The sequence below is a fragment of the Malania oleifera genome, chromosome 10 (genome assembly GCF_029873635.1).
Source record: "Malania oleifera isolate guangnan ecotype guangnan chromosome 10, ASM2987363v1, whole genome shotgun sequence".
NCBI classification, from domain to species: domain Eukaryota; kingdom Viridiplantae; phylum Streptophyta; class Magnoliopsida; order Santalales; family Ximeniaceae; genus Malania; species Malania oleifera.
In genome coordinates this window covers 52,053,767-52,068,852 of record NC_080426.1, presented here as the reverse complement: position 1 = coordinate 52,068,852, position 15,086 = coordinate 52,053,767, and the positions used below count along the sequence as shown (strand labels likewise).

Below are 15,086 nucleotides of genomic sequence, written 5' to 3'. Positions count from 1 at the left end.
TGCATCAATTTGAGGGGAAGCTGTCAACGGAACAGCAAACAGCAAAAGCCTTGCTGCCCACACTTCTTTCCTTATTTCAGCCCACAATTATTTCCTTATTTTTCCATTCATTATTCTGTACAGTTGGCACATATTTTTGACAGATTATAGTTTACATGTATAGGGCTAGAATCATGCTGGAACTTATTTGCTTTCCATGTATAGCATTCTTGTAAAGTCTATATATAATATACAGAACTCGAGGCCAAACCATTCAGCCATTCACACAATACTTTACATTTGCTTCTTGTTTATATATCAATATATGCATGTCCTTTAGAATTGATTTTGGAAATTTGTACTGAATCTTACGATTCTATTCGATTCTCGATTCACAATTCGAATCTATTTGACATCTATGGCTGCGTACGCTGTGATGACCCTCCCCCTATCCTCTCAAAGCGGGGAGTCTTATGGTGTAGGGATGCCCCTTTTTTTATGTCTTTAATCAACAATGCTGAATTCTTTGGAGATATTTTTCTTTAACTAGATGTTGTACACATGTAATGTATCTTTATTTCTCTGTGTGTACATATATTACAGATTACATGCTTGTCTACATGTTATCATGCTCCTCTTGTTTATGATAAATCATTTTTATTTTTGAATTTTTATTGTGCAGGACATTAGCAAAGCATATCTTGAATGCTGGTTAAGGTTTGTTTCAATGACACATAAAAGACAACGAAATGGCTGCAAAGGATGTTGCATTGAGTTTAAAACTCAAAAGACAATAATAGTAACAATTAAAGTAAAAAAGATAATGACCTTAAGTTGAAACAAGTGCAAAACATACATGTTGACTGAATATGGTTGGTTTCAATAACATGAAGCAAGACAATGATGAATTGGCTGTAGAGGATGTTGCGGTGAGTCCAGAACTTCAATTGAAAGATTATGATCCTCAATTGAAGCATGATGGTTCCAGTATGGTAAAATCACCAAACGCACATGCAGCTGGTGGGGGTAATGTGCATCAGAATTCAACTTTTATTTATGCAGATTCTGTAGGGAGTAAGGGTCTAAGCAGTTGCGTGACTTCTTTAGATGAATCCAAGCCTACTTGCCCCAGTTCTTGTTCTATGATTGATGTTGGGCTTGTGATGAAAGAGCTAGCAACAAAAAATTATACAAGCCCAAGCTTAGCTACTATTAGCAGGTTAACTAGTAGAGAAGGAATGCATTTTAGGCAAAACCAATGGAATCATCTATATCATCTGGAAAGTGGGTCTAGAGGTAAGAATTTGGTTGGAAACTGTAGGTTAGAAAAGGATAAGATGAGTATCAAGGAGGATTTGAAGACATTGCCCTGTGATTCACAGGATATGAAACCTTTGTTGAGCAAGCAAATTGATGAAGGTCCAAAAGAGATCTCTGTTCAATTAAATAACAGTGGCAACAACATCATCTCAAGCAAAACAGCACCTTTTAATGGTACACAATCAAAGATATTATCTATTTCTGGATTTTCTCCGTTTTTTGCTAAGAGAACCAAAGGTAAGGGGATAGAGTGTCAAAGCCCAGAAGCTTGCAGTGGATTTGGTAATGAAATTGTGGCCCAAAATAGCAAAACTTTGGCCCATAGGGTGGCTTTTGGAGCCTTATTGGACTCAAGTACCAGCCATGACCAATCTTCTCCTCACAGTTTTGATAAAGTTGATCCAAATTTTTTTTATGATGGTATCAATTTGAGAAATTGGTTGAAGCCTGGGTGTCGTAACATTGATAAAGCCAAGAGCTTGTATTTGTTTAAACAAATTGTGGAATTGGTGGACTTTGCACACTCTCATGAACTGGCCTTACAAGACCTATGCCCATCTTGTTTCATTTTATTGCCAGAAAATAGAATTGAATATATTGGTTCATTAGTGCGAAGAGAATCAGAAATATATTGGAATATGGCTAAGAAAAGGCCATTGGCGAAAGATATGGATTCCTGTGGTTGTATGGGCGTGAAGCAACAAAAATTCAGTGGGAACATGAATTCTCTTAGGCACCAATCTGAGCATGCATCTGAACATCACCTTAGAAGTGAAACTAGCCACGATATTGGTATCAACTTCTCCAATCCTCAGGATATTGGATCAGTTGGACACTATGTCAGTAATAATTTGCACTATAATACACACATCCCAATACATCAACCATCAGCTTTTGTAAATGATCAGGTGGAAATGAAGTGGTATACTAGTCCAGAGATGCTGAATAAGAAGGGCTGCATGTTTTCATCAAACATCTATGGTCTTGGCATTCTTCTATTTGAGGTAAGCATATGTATTGTGGAATTCTTTATATAATTGTTTATCGTGGTATTTGATTTGATTATTTTCTAGCTTCAATGTTAGTCATACAACTTGAATTTAAACTGTTTTAGTAATGTGTGGAAATCATGTTCTAATGAATATATGTTTGATAATTTAGGCATGATTATGTAATAGGAATACATAATCTTTGTTTACGTATACCATCATGCTGAACCATATGTATTAAGATATATACTATGGAAAGAACGTGTGACGGAGTACAATGTCTCCAAGTTGTTTTTTGAGCCTTTAAATTGGTTTTGAAACACAATTCTCTTTGAATGAAATCAAACTCAAAAGTCTGCCCATGTACTTTTAAATATTTTGGTGCCTCTATTTCAAATTGACGCATGCAAGGACCTGTACTTTCTTAGTTAGAGCCTATTTGAGAGACCTCAGAAAAGTCCTTCATTGAACCAAAATTCGCGAGTACACTCCTTTGATTGTGTCAATCAGAAGTAAAGGGACCCAAATAGCTTTACTTAAAAGTAAGCACTATCATTAGGATGATTGCATGGAATTTGTTCAACATAAAACATAGGGGATTTTTGTTTACATTTAATTGCCTCTTAAGAGGCAGGTGTTTTAGTTTTGAACCATCTTGGATTCCCAGTGAACGGTACAACTTCCCCCTTTCCAAGATTGAGCTTTGTGGGTTGGGTTGGAAACCAATCACATGGCCTTTTTTTTATTTTTTATTTTTCCCTTTTGAGGGGGGTGAGGGGGTGTCGATTATGGCAGTGATTTCGCCTGAAATATTTGAAGCATTTGTTTTAGAGTGATCTGGTGCCAAATGTTTTATGAATAAGACATATAGGAAGACCACACTTTATAAGCCTGGGCGATTTAGAGGTGCAGAGCTCTGTTGATATGCTGCATACTACTCTTAGCACTTTTGTCTACCTGATATGGAAGAAGGCCCCTAAAGTTGTGATTGTAGGCTTTTGAGAGAGAGATACATTTAACCAATTTTCTTGCGCAGCGTTGATTTGTCAGTTTATGGCATGCTCAGTTGTTAAAGCGTAGTATCCACTGTGCACACCTAATATTATGATAGTGGTTCAGGAGGGGCATTTCTGCCGCCTTCTGTCTGCATTTGCATTCCAAATTTAGTGTCTTTTAAATAAACTATTGAGATTTTAATTGAATAAACATCAACATTCGGTCCTATCTATTGCTTCTCTGTATTTGAAATAAACTATTAAAATGTCTATCTAATTATCTGCTGCTTCAATTGAATACACAAAGGCAGTCAAGTCTTTTCTGTTGCTTCTTAGTCATGTTGATTTTTTTTCCCCTCTTCATTTACTTATTTTTTTTTTTATATTAATCCAAGGAGTTGGGATGAAACTTGAAAGGCTATTTTTTCTGACTAGCGTGGGCTGTTTCCACCAGTTGCTCTGCTGTTTTGAATCATGGGAGGAGCATTCAGCAGTGATGTTGGAATTGAATCGTCGGATTCTTCCACCAAATTTTCTTTCTGGATATCCAATGGAAGCTGGCTTTTGTCTTTGGCTTCTTCATCCTGAACCTTCCTGCCGTCCAACAACAAGGTACTACCATATACACCAGTTCATTGATCTATTCTTTTTCTTGCCGATTTCTGACATTTCAATCATAAAACTTACTAATTGTAAAAATGATACTCTTTAAAATGACAGGGATGGCCATGGTAGAGGCCCATCCCAGCTTTTGTATTTGAGTGGGGTTTAAACCTGACTATACCCCTTCCTTTTTATCTATCCAAAAATAAAAATAAAAAATAAAAAAGACATCCTGAAATCTCCATGGCTTTGCTTTGCATGTGTAAGTTGGTGATGTACTGCCAAAGATGATAACCAAAGGGCATGCCAATTTTAAGGCATCCCCCCTGGCCCGCTACGCTGAGGATATAAAGAAAAAATTCTCACTGAAATGCTCATGCCTCTTGCTAGATTCTCAGCAACTCTCAACACCCATCATCCTGCAAAATGAATATCACTAATGAACAAGGAGCAAGAGCTCTGCAGCAAACTTTTATTCTTACCATCTTGCTCTAATGTCCACTTAGATGCTCAGCTTTACCAATTGTGCACTCTTTAAGCCCCATCTAAATAGAAATTATACTGTATTCGAGGTTGAAGCTTTTATTATATTTTTAAAAATTCTTGAAAAGAAGTCATTTTAACAACTATGCTTATAGATTCATTCGAAGGAAAGGGAAACATAACAAGGAAGACAATAAAAAGAAAATGTATGAAAAGCCATACAGGTATATTTGAAGATAGAGTTTTAGTTATGTTCTGAAAATTTCTTAAGTTGAAAATATGTGTTAGTAATATTGAACGGTATCTCAATGGCACAGTTGAATGTGGTTTCTTGGTGGCTGGGAATTGAGAAGCTCAACTAGTAGCTCAAATAAACATTATGAATCCTGTTGATTTGTGTTGTCCTCATGCTGGAAAATGATTACCACCGATGATTAAGGGGAAGGAACCCTCTGGCAAACTTAGTCCTTGGCATCTGATTCTAGCTGCGACTTAGGTATTCAGTAGTCACTGGGGTGTATCTGCAGCTAATCTATATTTGTGACATTAATGGGCAGCTTGTTACTAAATTAATTTCCTAGTGGGTGGGGAGCCCTCCTGTTCATCCCACATTGAGGTCTTTTCTCAATGGATGAACATATTAAAAGCTCTAAATGTGAGTTCTGATATCGTATTATTTTAATAGGTTGATTATTGAATATTAAACATCATAATTTATAGGAATAGCTTGTATATTTTAGAAATTAAATTAGTTAATATGTTTGGACATGGCATATTAATTATTAAGGGGCCTTTGTTTATTTACAGGGAAATCCTACAGTCTGAGTTACTTTATGGATCCCAGGAGATGCATCTAGGAGACAACCTGTCCTTTCCTGCTGAAGATGATGATGCTGAATCAGAGCGGTTGCTTGATTTCTTGATTTCATTGAAAGAAAACAGGGAGAAGTGTGCCTCCAGGTTAGTAGGAAATATAAGGTGTTTAGAAGAGGATATTAAGGAGGTTGAGAGAAGGCACTTGCTGAGGTCATTCTCAGTTTGTTGTTGGACACACAAAGACTTCCCTGTTGCTAGAGAGCGAGATCCTCATCTGGAAGGTCATAAAGGTTTAAATGTGCTTTCTAGGTCATTGTCGTCATCAAATATGAAAGAGGCGTGGTTGATGAAAAATATCAGTCAGATTGAAAATGCATATTTTGCCATGAGATCCCAACTCCAGATCACAGAATCTGCTGCCATAACACGCTCAGATAAGAACTTGTTGAAGAGTAGGGAGACATGGCTTCAGGTGCAAAACGAGAGTGAGGAGCTGAGTGTGAATCAGATACCCACTGATCACCTAGGGGGCTTTTTTGAAGGTTTATGCATGTTTGCTCGTTATAGTAAATTGGAGGTGTGTGGAACATTAAGAAATGGAGATCTTCTCAGCTCTACAAATGTGATCTGTTCCTTGAGTTTGAGCCGCGATGAGGACTACATTGCTGCTGCTAGTGTGTCTAAGAAAATCAAAATATTTGAGTTCAGAGCACTTTTAAATGACTCTGTTGACATTCATTATCCGGTGATTGAGATGTCAAACAAATCTAAGCTTAGCTGTGTTTGCTGGAATAACTACATTAAGAACTATTTGGTTTCAACTGATTATGATGGTGTGGTTCAGGTTTGTATATCCTGCACAGCGTATTATTTTAAACAAAAGATAAGTAATTTGGTTGGGTTACTGGGGCTATTCAGTTCCATTTCAGCAGCCTGTTTCATAGATTACTATGTCTTGCTAGAAGCTGGGTTATCTGAGCTTTCATCTGATGCGTTTTAGTTTTTATATAGTTATATAATTATTTAATTTCTAATTTATGGTAAATATCTTATTTATTATTGACTCTTTGTTCTAATTACTATTGTAAACATGAATTTCTATTTTGATTCTTGCAATAAAAGCAATAGGCTGTAAATTTCTAGTTGATGTTTCCATGTACAGCCTGGAGAAGCTTCCAATTTATGAACACTATTGGAAATCAGAGGTTCATATTAATTTTTATGAAAATAAAATGTGTTTTTGAGATTTAGTACATTACTTTTACAGTAGACACAATAAATTTTGACAGCCTTTTTTTATTACTGCTCTTTTTCTTGCTTCTACATTTGAAAATCATGGAAATAACAATATCATTCTGGTCTTTGCAAATACTCCCTTTTTTAATCAGCAGAGAGAAGTTTATTAAAATTGTAAGAGAGTACAAAACAGGAAAACATTACCTAAACAGAGCAAAACAGAACTCCATAAAAACCTAAAAATACAGCCTAAAATGAAATAATGCCATAAAAACTCAGCTAAGAACTACCTGCTGCACCAAAAGAAACAACAAAAAACTCACACAAACCAAGAAAAAATCCAATGAGAAGGGGGAAAGCCAACCAAAGCATAGGCAACATCACTCCAAGTTGCCAGAATGAACTGAAAATTGCAGGCAGAAGCAATATTTGGCTAACACCCACTGCAAACCAACACATGGAAACTGAACCACAAGATATCGCCCTAAATTGTCTAGATATCACTTTTGAAAAATGGGCATGACACCCAAGGAAGAGAAGCGGAACTGCAAAAAGGAACCAATGACCACTTCTTGATACTTATTATTTATTTAGCTGTCTATAGTTGAAGGTTGTAGAGGGGGATCTTGAGATGGGATGGAAAGATGATGTGGCACACAAGTAATGGGACCAATAGAGAGGGCTCAAAGAGGAGAACAAGGAAATTGTTGGGAAGCTAAGTGTTGGGTGGCAGGTGGGGTTCTAGGGTTGGGATTGTTGAAGGGGTTAGATTACCACTTTACCTAAATGCTTAAGTTGTTAGGCTGTGGGCCAACAATGTATATCAAGCCCTAACACTCCCCAACATGTGCAGCACATTTGCACGTGAAGAGATAAGCAAACAATGAATCAGGCCTTTTGTTGGTAACACAATAATCTTTTAACAAACTTACAATAAACGCAGCTATAAGACTAGAACCCAGGACCTCCTGGGAACTATGGCTCTGATTACCATGTTAGATGACCACTTTATCTAAAAGCTTAAGCTGTAAGATTGTGGGCCAACAATGTATATCAAGCCTCAAAAGATATGGAAACCCAAAAGTTGGAGAATTCTTGGGAGAGAGAGCTTTCAAGGTTCTCAAAAGACCTCTAGTGGGGCAATAAGAATACATGATGCCAAGGTGTGACCAATGAGAAAGAAGGTGCTTGTAGTCGTAATTAGATGATAACATGTTGCCAAGGTAAGAGAGGCAAGGGATGACACTTGTCATATAGCAAGCACTTTAGTAGTCAAATAAAGGATAAAAGGGGTTGGCCTCCCTTAACAAACCCGATTCCAGCCCACAAAGCCAAAACTCTTTTGAACATCTTCGGGCACATGCGTGGCTGGTTCAACTTCAAATAAAGTTGCATGTATAACAGCAATTGAATAATAATTACGTGAAAGCAGGTCCAAAATTGGGTCAAAATCAAGATCAAGGAAAAACTATTAGTTGAAATATTGACACAGGACTGAAAGGACTAGCCAGCATGCAAGTTTCCCACTTATAAAGGGTCTAAGGACAGTGGATGGCAGGCAACCTCCATCTTTGTAGAAGCTCATTCTCAAATTTGAATTCATGCCACTACACTAACTGGAGTCTTGTCAACTAGGGAAAATTTTGATCTCAGTGCCTTCTTTTCTTGTAAGGTGATGCTTAATTTGAATGTTATAAAAGATATTTAAAATTAAACTGTTTTTGAGATAAGATAAAACTCTTTTTCTCAGAATGGGTTTGGGGGCCCTCTTTCCTTATCTATTGTACTCTTAAAAGATGCAAATTGGCATATGCTTGGACTTCTTAGTATATTCTAGGTCTGTGTTGGGTAAAATGATTTTGAAACAGGAAACTAAAAATGCAGTGCAAAAATCATATGATTAAGTGAGATGCGCCAGCAAAGGATTCTTTGTTGGTGGACTAGGCCAGTCACATGAGAAGTGGCCCAAAGTATGCACCATATCAAAGTGTGTTGGGCATGGGCCTATCTTACAATTAAAAGACATGTTTTACCCATACACAAGTGCATGAGGGGGGAGAGAGAGAGAGAGAGAGAGAGAGAGAGAAAGAGAGAGATGGAGAGAGAAAGTGATTTGGTGTCTTCTTTGTTGGATTAGGGTTTTCGTGTGGTTGATGCTCAAGGCACAAGTGCTTGTACGTCTCCACTCTTCTCATGTACAAGGGTTTTGGTGCTTCCAAAAATTTGTGAGTTCTTTCTTTGGGAGTGAGTCCATCAATTTTGTAAGCTAGAAGTTACTTTGCATATTTCTTGCAAAGTTATATTCTTGTGCTCTTGAGGTTTTTGTTGTGGACCTCATCTACTCTCCATGTTAGCTGGTTAGTGGATTTTGTGTTGGTGCCTTGCGTTTTTTCCCTTCTTAGAAGCATGGGATAGATTTCCATGAAATTGTTGGAATTTTTTTATGAAATTTTATGCTTTTCATGATCCTTGAGATCAAAACTGCAGTTGATTTTGGTCTTGCAAAATTTTCATCAAAATATATAGAAATCATCAAAATTTGCCAAAATCTCAAGAATTTTTTTTTTTTTATAAAAATTGACTATGGAACAGGATTTACTTGAAATTAAAATTTCAGATTCAAAACCCAAATTGAATTCTCTCTCTTAATAAATCCTCTTTTCTTCTCAAAAATAAAGATTATTATGAGACAAGAAGGGTTTGAACGCTTATTTTTGAAATATTGTGCAAAACTGAACTTATATTGACTGGAATATTTTATTTGACCTTTCATGTCTAAATTAGTTGTGTTTGCATAACAATAAATATTTAACGAATTTATGAATATTTATATTAATTGAATATATCTAGTATAGTTATTTCATTGTAGTTATTGCTCCTTATACACCCACATGCATTTTGTTTTGTTTTACAATATTTTAGTTGAAAATCTTGCATTATAATATCATCTATTAGTAGTTTCTAAGTTTTGAAAAAAAAAATAAAAAAATTCGTGCTTTACTTCTAATGTCCATCATTGTAATAAGTAAAACCAAAATTGACATCAAAATTGTAATTTCCATACTTTTGAAGCCTTGAAACTTTAGTCGAAGACAAAATTCAAAACCTTTCTTAGAAGTATTTTTCACGTGACGATTAGTATTTTTTTTGTTTTTTGGTTTTTCGATTTTAATACTTCTATGGTTCTATTTAGACTTAGGTGGTGTCTAAATACATCTTGCTAGTTGGAAAATGGCTCTAGAAGTTCCCCTTGGAGTTGACTCCCTTTGGCACATGGTAATAGAAGTAAATGTCGTCTGTATTAGAATGGTTGGGAGGTTAGAGGAAGTGGATGTGCTTCTTATGCAAGCCTTTGGAAATTCATTTCTTACATAGCCCACTTATTCTACCCTCTCACTTGTTTCTAGGTTGGTAATTGGAAATAGCATTCATTTCTAGGAAGATACTTGAGTGGGCAAGGTTTCATTGGAGTCTTTATTCCCCAGTCCTTTTAGACTGTCTAGGTTACATAATTCCTTGATTATTGATCTCTACTCTTTGAAAGGGGGCTCTCTCTCTTGGGATTTTCACTTATTTAGGAATCTCAATAAGAGAGGCTATTGAGTTGACTGTTTTGTTAATAGTGTTGGAATGTTTTTCTTCCCAATTGAGAGATGACTCAAGGATTTAGGTAGGGGACTTCCTTTGGCTCTTTTTTCACTAACTCTTTTTTCTCTCAACTTATGAAACCCTTGAGTCCTTGTACTTTTTCTTTGAACAATTTCATCTGAAAGGAAAAGATTCCCTTTAAAATAAGAGCTTTCATGTTGTCTTGATCTTTTACCGCCTTAATACCAATGATTGTTGCAAATGAGGACGCCTTATAAAGCTGAGTCCAGATATATGTTTCATTTGCTATGAGTCAAGTGAAATTATCGACTATTTGTTCCTTCATTGTCTGATGGCTCAGTGGCTCCGGGCTCTTTTGTTTTGAATATTTGTTGAGGCTGTGGTATTCCATGGACAATTGATGTGTTCCTTAAGGTGCATTACAGAGGCTTCAAAAGAAGTAAGGAAGGGTTGATTCTTTGGAGCTGAGCTATCTTTGCCCTCCTTTAGACTCTTTGGATGGAACCGATTGCAAGGATATTTAATGACAAAGCAACTCCACCTTGTCTCTTTGGGATAGAGTGGTTTTCCTTGTGTCCTTTCAAGCTCATTCTTTTTGCGTTTTTTGACGATTCTTATTGTCAGATCTCTAGAAGAACGGGAGAGCAGCATTATTGAAATTTCATTTTTTTGTTTGTTTGTTTTTTTTTGTTTTTTTTTGTTTTTTTCCCCCTTTGCTTTTGGAGCACCTATTGTCCTTTACCCCTTGTAAATTCTTCTTTTTCCTTGCTTCTTGTGACTTCCTCATTTTTTTGCTTGACGTTGATGAGATGCTTGTAGTTGGTGACAATGCTGAGGAAATTGACGAGTTGAAAAGGATTAACCCTTCAACATAAAGCAAGGGCTTGAGAATTTCAATATGGTTAATGCTAAATTCGTTGCAACACCTCTTGTGGGCCATTTGAAGTTTAGTTCAAAGCAAATTCCTTCAATGGAGAAGGAAAAGAATGAGATGAAGAATATCCTCTATTCCTCAGTTGTGGGGAGTTGGATGTGTGTCATGATTAGTACAAGACTAAACATTGCATGTGCACTTGGTTTGGTGTGTATGTTCCAAAGAACATTAAATAGTGGTGCAATGGATAATGAGATAGTTGAGAGTTACATCCAGAGTACTCCTATGGGATGTAGGCTGGGAAGTGGGTATTTGGAAGGGTAATTTTCACTTGATTTGAAGACCAATTTCAAATAATAGGGTCAAGGGATTGTTGGGTCATAAACCCAAATGCATTTAGATTGTTTTTGTAGTTGGCTTATGTGTATTTGGGGGTTCACTTGTAACATGTGTGTTTTAGGGTTTGTTTGTAACTTCATGTATCTTTAGGGGTATATGAGTAATTTCATGTAAAGTGTATATGTTTAGTTTCATGTATTTTAGGATTTCTTATAATTGGGGCCTGAAAGCCATGTAGGAGTCAGTTTTTGGATGAATTTGAATTGAAGTGAATGTGAGTTCCCCCCCAACCCCAAAACAAAAACCAAACAACCTCCGGACAAATTTCTCCCTCCTCCTCTCTTCTTCCTTCTTCTTTCCCTCTGCTCTTCTAGCTACCTGTCTCCCTATTTTCCCCCTTGGCAGTACCTTTACTGCTCTGTTCCTCACCATTGATGCTGCTAATGCATCGTTTGTATTAGAACCCAACCACAATCTCCATTCTTTCCTTTCAATCCCCTATTTTACCACCACTTATTCTTTTTCTTCCTCTGTTTTTTATTAAACTCGGGCAATTTCTGCAAAATTTATGAACCAACTTCTTTTCTCCATCTGTGATTTTTTTCTTCTTTATTTCATCTTTCTCCTTAGTCTGCTTCCTTGGTTCTACATTTACTCTGTTCTTTGCAGAACTGTTACTGTACCAGCAAATTACAGCCACTGCCCCTGTTTTGAACACCAGTTTTCTTGGACTATTTTGCAATACCATCACTGCCATCAGTGAAAGACAATGCCAACCATGCCCAAAATTCTGTTGCCTTCTAACCAGTTGTGTGGCCCCACATGCTGGTGCAAGAAATTCTAGCTGTTGCATCTCTTGAATCCCCCTACTCCTGTATTTTTCTCATCACACCACCCCTACCATTGCGATTGCCACCCTCTGATCTATCTTCAGTCCAATTTTCGTAGCTGGAAGGTCCCTGCCGGTGAGTCACTCACCTCACTCACCTGCTGCTGTAAGTAGAGTCTAGAAACAGGTTCAGTTCCCCACCCGTCTCCCCTCATTTTCTGCCTCCTTTATCTCTCCTCCATAACAGACACAACCCCTCTTTCATACAAATCCTGATCTGCATTCAGAAAAAGCCCAGCTTTCTGTGAGGCCGGTTTTGCTCTCCTGAATTAGAGCTGGCTTAAAAAAAGGGCCTCAGAAGTCAGCTTTTTTTTTTTTAGCAGATTAGGGTTTGTACAAAAGAGGGGCCATGCATTTTATAGATATGTGTGTTTTAGGATCCACCCGCATGGCAGTAGTCCCAAGGCGTCTTTGATACCAAATGATGTAAAACAGCAATATATGCTTACTGCTAAGGGAGAATTTGGGAGAGAGATGAAACAGAACAGCACCAAGGTACTGTGCAGGGGAGAATAGGAAGAAGAGAGGGGAAGAAGAAGATAGAAGGAGAAACAATTAGGGGAAACTAACATTCACTTCTCAGTGTCACATTCTTCAGTCTAACTTGTGTATTAAGGAAATAATGCTTCAAGAAGAACAAGCGCAACTTGTTTGTTGTGAGTCGTTAATACTCAACCGCACACCTCCGTGATGATTTTCTTGTCCACCTTCACCAAAAATCAAAATCCAACATTGATTCTCAAGTTTTACTGTCCCAGGAAGATACTTATATCAAGGAGGATATTAATGTAGCCAACAGTGTTGTGATTGATGTGATGAATCTTCAAGACGGTGTTGATGATATGGAAGAAAAATGGATGGAAGACTCTGCTGACACAACAATTGACAGTGCTGTGCTCAAACCTGAGCAGAATATCTGCATTACGTTTAGTGAGTTTGTGCTTCCTAGACATTCATGTCGCCACCAATACAATGAGCTTGCTTGTTGCATTCTTGCTGCCACAAGGACACATTTTTATGGTCTCCAAGGGGCCTTAGGTTTACATAGTCACAGTTCGTTGCTTGTTGCTTTTGATACTCATGCACATTATAATTCAAGCGAAATTGTTTCTCAATGGGGAAGAACTGATGTATGATTGGAAGCAGGTACTTGGATGGATCATTTCAACTCACTTTGGAGACTAATTTCAAAGAAAAGGCTCAAGGGAATATTGAGTCCTAAACCCAAGTGTGTTTAGTTTATTTGTAGTAGGCTTATGTGTATGAGGGTTTGTTTGTAGTATATGCGTGTTTTAGGGGTCTGTTTGTAATTTCATGTGTCTTTGGGCGTATATGTCTAATTTCATGTGTTTTAGGATTTCTCATAACTAGGGTGCAAAAGTCATGTAGGAGTTAGCATTTGGATGAGTTTGAATTGAAGTGAACATGAGTTGCTTCCTTCTTCCTCCTCTCTTCTTCTTCTTCTTCTTCTTCTTCCTTCTTCTTCTTCTTATGCTCCCTTCTTCTATCTGTTTCACTTCCTATTTCCCCCCTAGCCCCCCTTGATGCTGCTACACATCACTATATTTTGAAGCTGCAAACCCACTTTTGTGAGTTATACTGATTCTGATATAGCTGGTGATGAGTAACGGCAGATATTTGTTCACTTTTGGAAGGGGATCCGTTTGGCAAAATCTTCATAAGTGTGTTATTCTTTCCACTGTTGATGTGATATATAAGTCACTGGTGAAAGTTTGTAAAGAAATGTTGTGGCTAAGTGGTTATTGTTGTAAAGTTAAATATGGAGGAGAGAAGAAGAAGAGAAGGAAGAGAAGAAGAAAAGAAGAAGAAAGTAAAAGAAAGGAGGAGATGGTAGTATTCTAGAGAGTTGCGTACAGCTTCAGGTCTGCCCTCTTATATATTAATAATAATAAAATTCTTTAAAAAAAATACCCCCTCTCACGCAACTTAATTGCTAAAATAACCTATTCTCTTCTAACACTCTCCTTTGAGCTGGAGGTGTATAAATATCGCCCAACCCCAGCTTACTACAACCATTAGACAACGCACGCTTAAATAAAGGCTTTGTGAAAAAATTGCCTACCTGATCCACATATTTCACAAAAGGCGTCCTCATGACCTTCAATACAACATCCCCTACAAATGACAATCAACTTTGATGTGTTTTGTCCTCTCATGGAATACTAGATTGCTAGCAATATAAATGGCATCTCGATTATCACAAAACATATCCATTGGCTTTGTTACCAAAAACCCCATCTGTGACTTGGTACTTGGGCATGAGATTTATTATGCAGTGAGATTCCTCATAAGTCCAGTGGAGGTTTTTGGGCTTAGTACTTGCTGTTTTCGGGCTAGCCATATGAGAAGTGGCCAATACCAAATCAAAGCATGCTGTGCATGGGTCTTCCATGCAAAACATGTTTTAAGTATTACATATACACAAGATAAGTGTGTACAGAGAGTTAGAGAGAGAGCAAGAGTAGTGTTGTCTTTTACATGCAACAAGGGTTTTCAACGAAAAGGATTTTATTGTTGTTAGCCTTTAAGGTACGAGAAGCTTTTTTCATTGATTAGTTGATTGTAGGTTGGTTTCTCCTAGTTTTTTCGTTCTTGGAAGGGTTTTTCACATAAATATTGTTCTTAGTTTCTTGTTGGTTTTATTTTGCTTTTTTATTGTTTTATTGGCTAGTTATTATTCATTGGGCTTGTGATTAATATCCTTAACTTGCTTGGGCGAGGAAAGAAACTCTTCCCATCAATTCTGTAGGGAACTAATAAAAAACTTTGATCTGAGTACCTACTTTACTTAAAAGGTGAAAGATTTTTTAAATGTTATAAGAAATATTGAAATATTTTGAGAATCAAAATTTTTTTGAGAGGAGATAAAACATGTTTTGCACTATGGGTTTAGGCTTCTTTCTTCATTTCCTATACACTAAATGATAATAAGG

The 15,086-nt window shown here is 37.0% G+C and overlaps 1 protein-coding gene across 5 annotated transcripts in view; it reads left to right on the top strand.

Annotated features, from left to right (window-relative positions):
• LOC131166319 (protein SUPPRESSOR OF PHYA-105 1-like) overlaps positions 1-15,086 on the top strand; it is a 33,977-nt gene that overhangs the window by 8,201 nt on the left and 10,690 nt on the right. For all 5 annotated transcript variants that reach the window (XM_058124760.1, XM_058124758.1, XM_058124761.1 and 2 more), the window contains 3 exons: positions 662-2,303; positions 3,738-3,895; positions 5,177-6,029. In XM_058124760.1, the coding sequence (XP_057980743.1) occupies positions 849-2,303; positions 3,738-3,895; positions 5,177-6,029 (2,466 nt within the window). In that variant the 5' untranslated portion in view covers positions 662-848. The remainder of the gene's footprint in view (positions 1-661; positions 2,304-3,737; positions 3,896-5,176; positions 6,030-15,086) is intronic.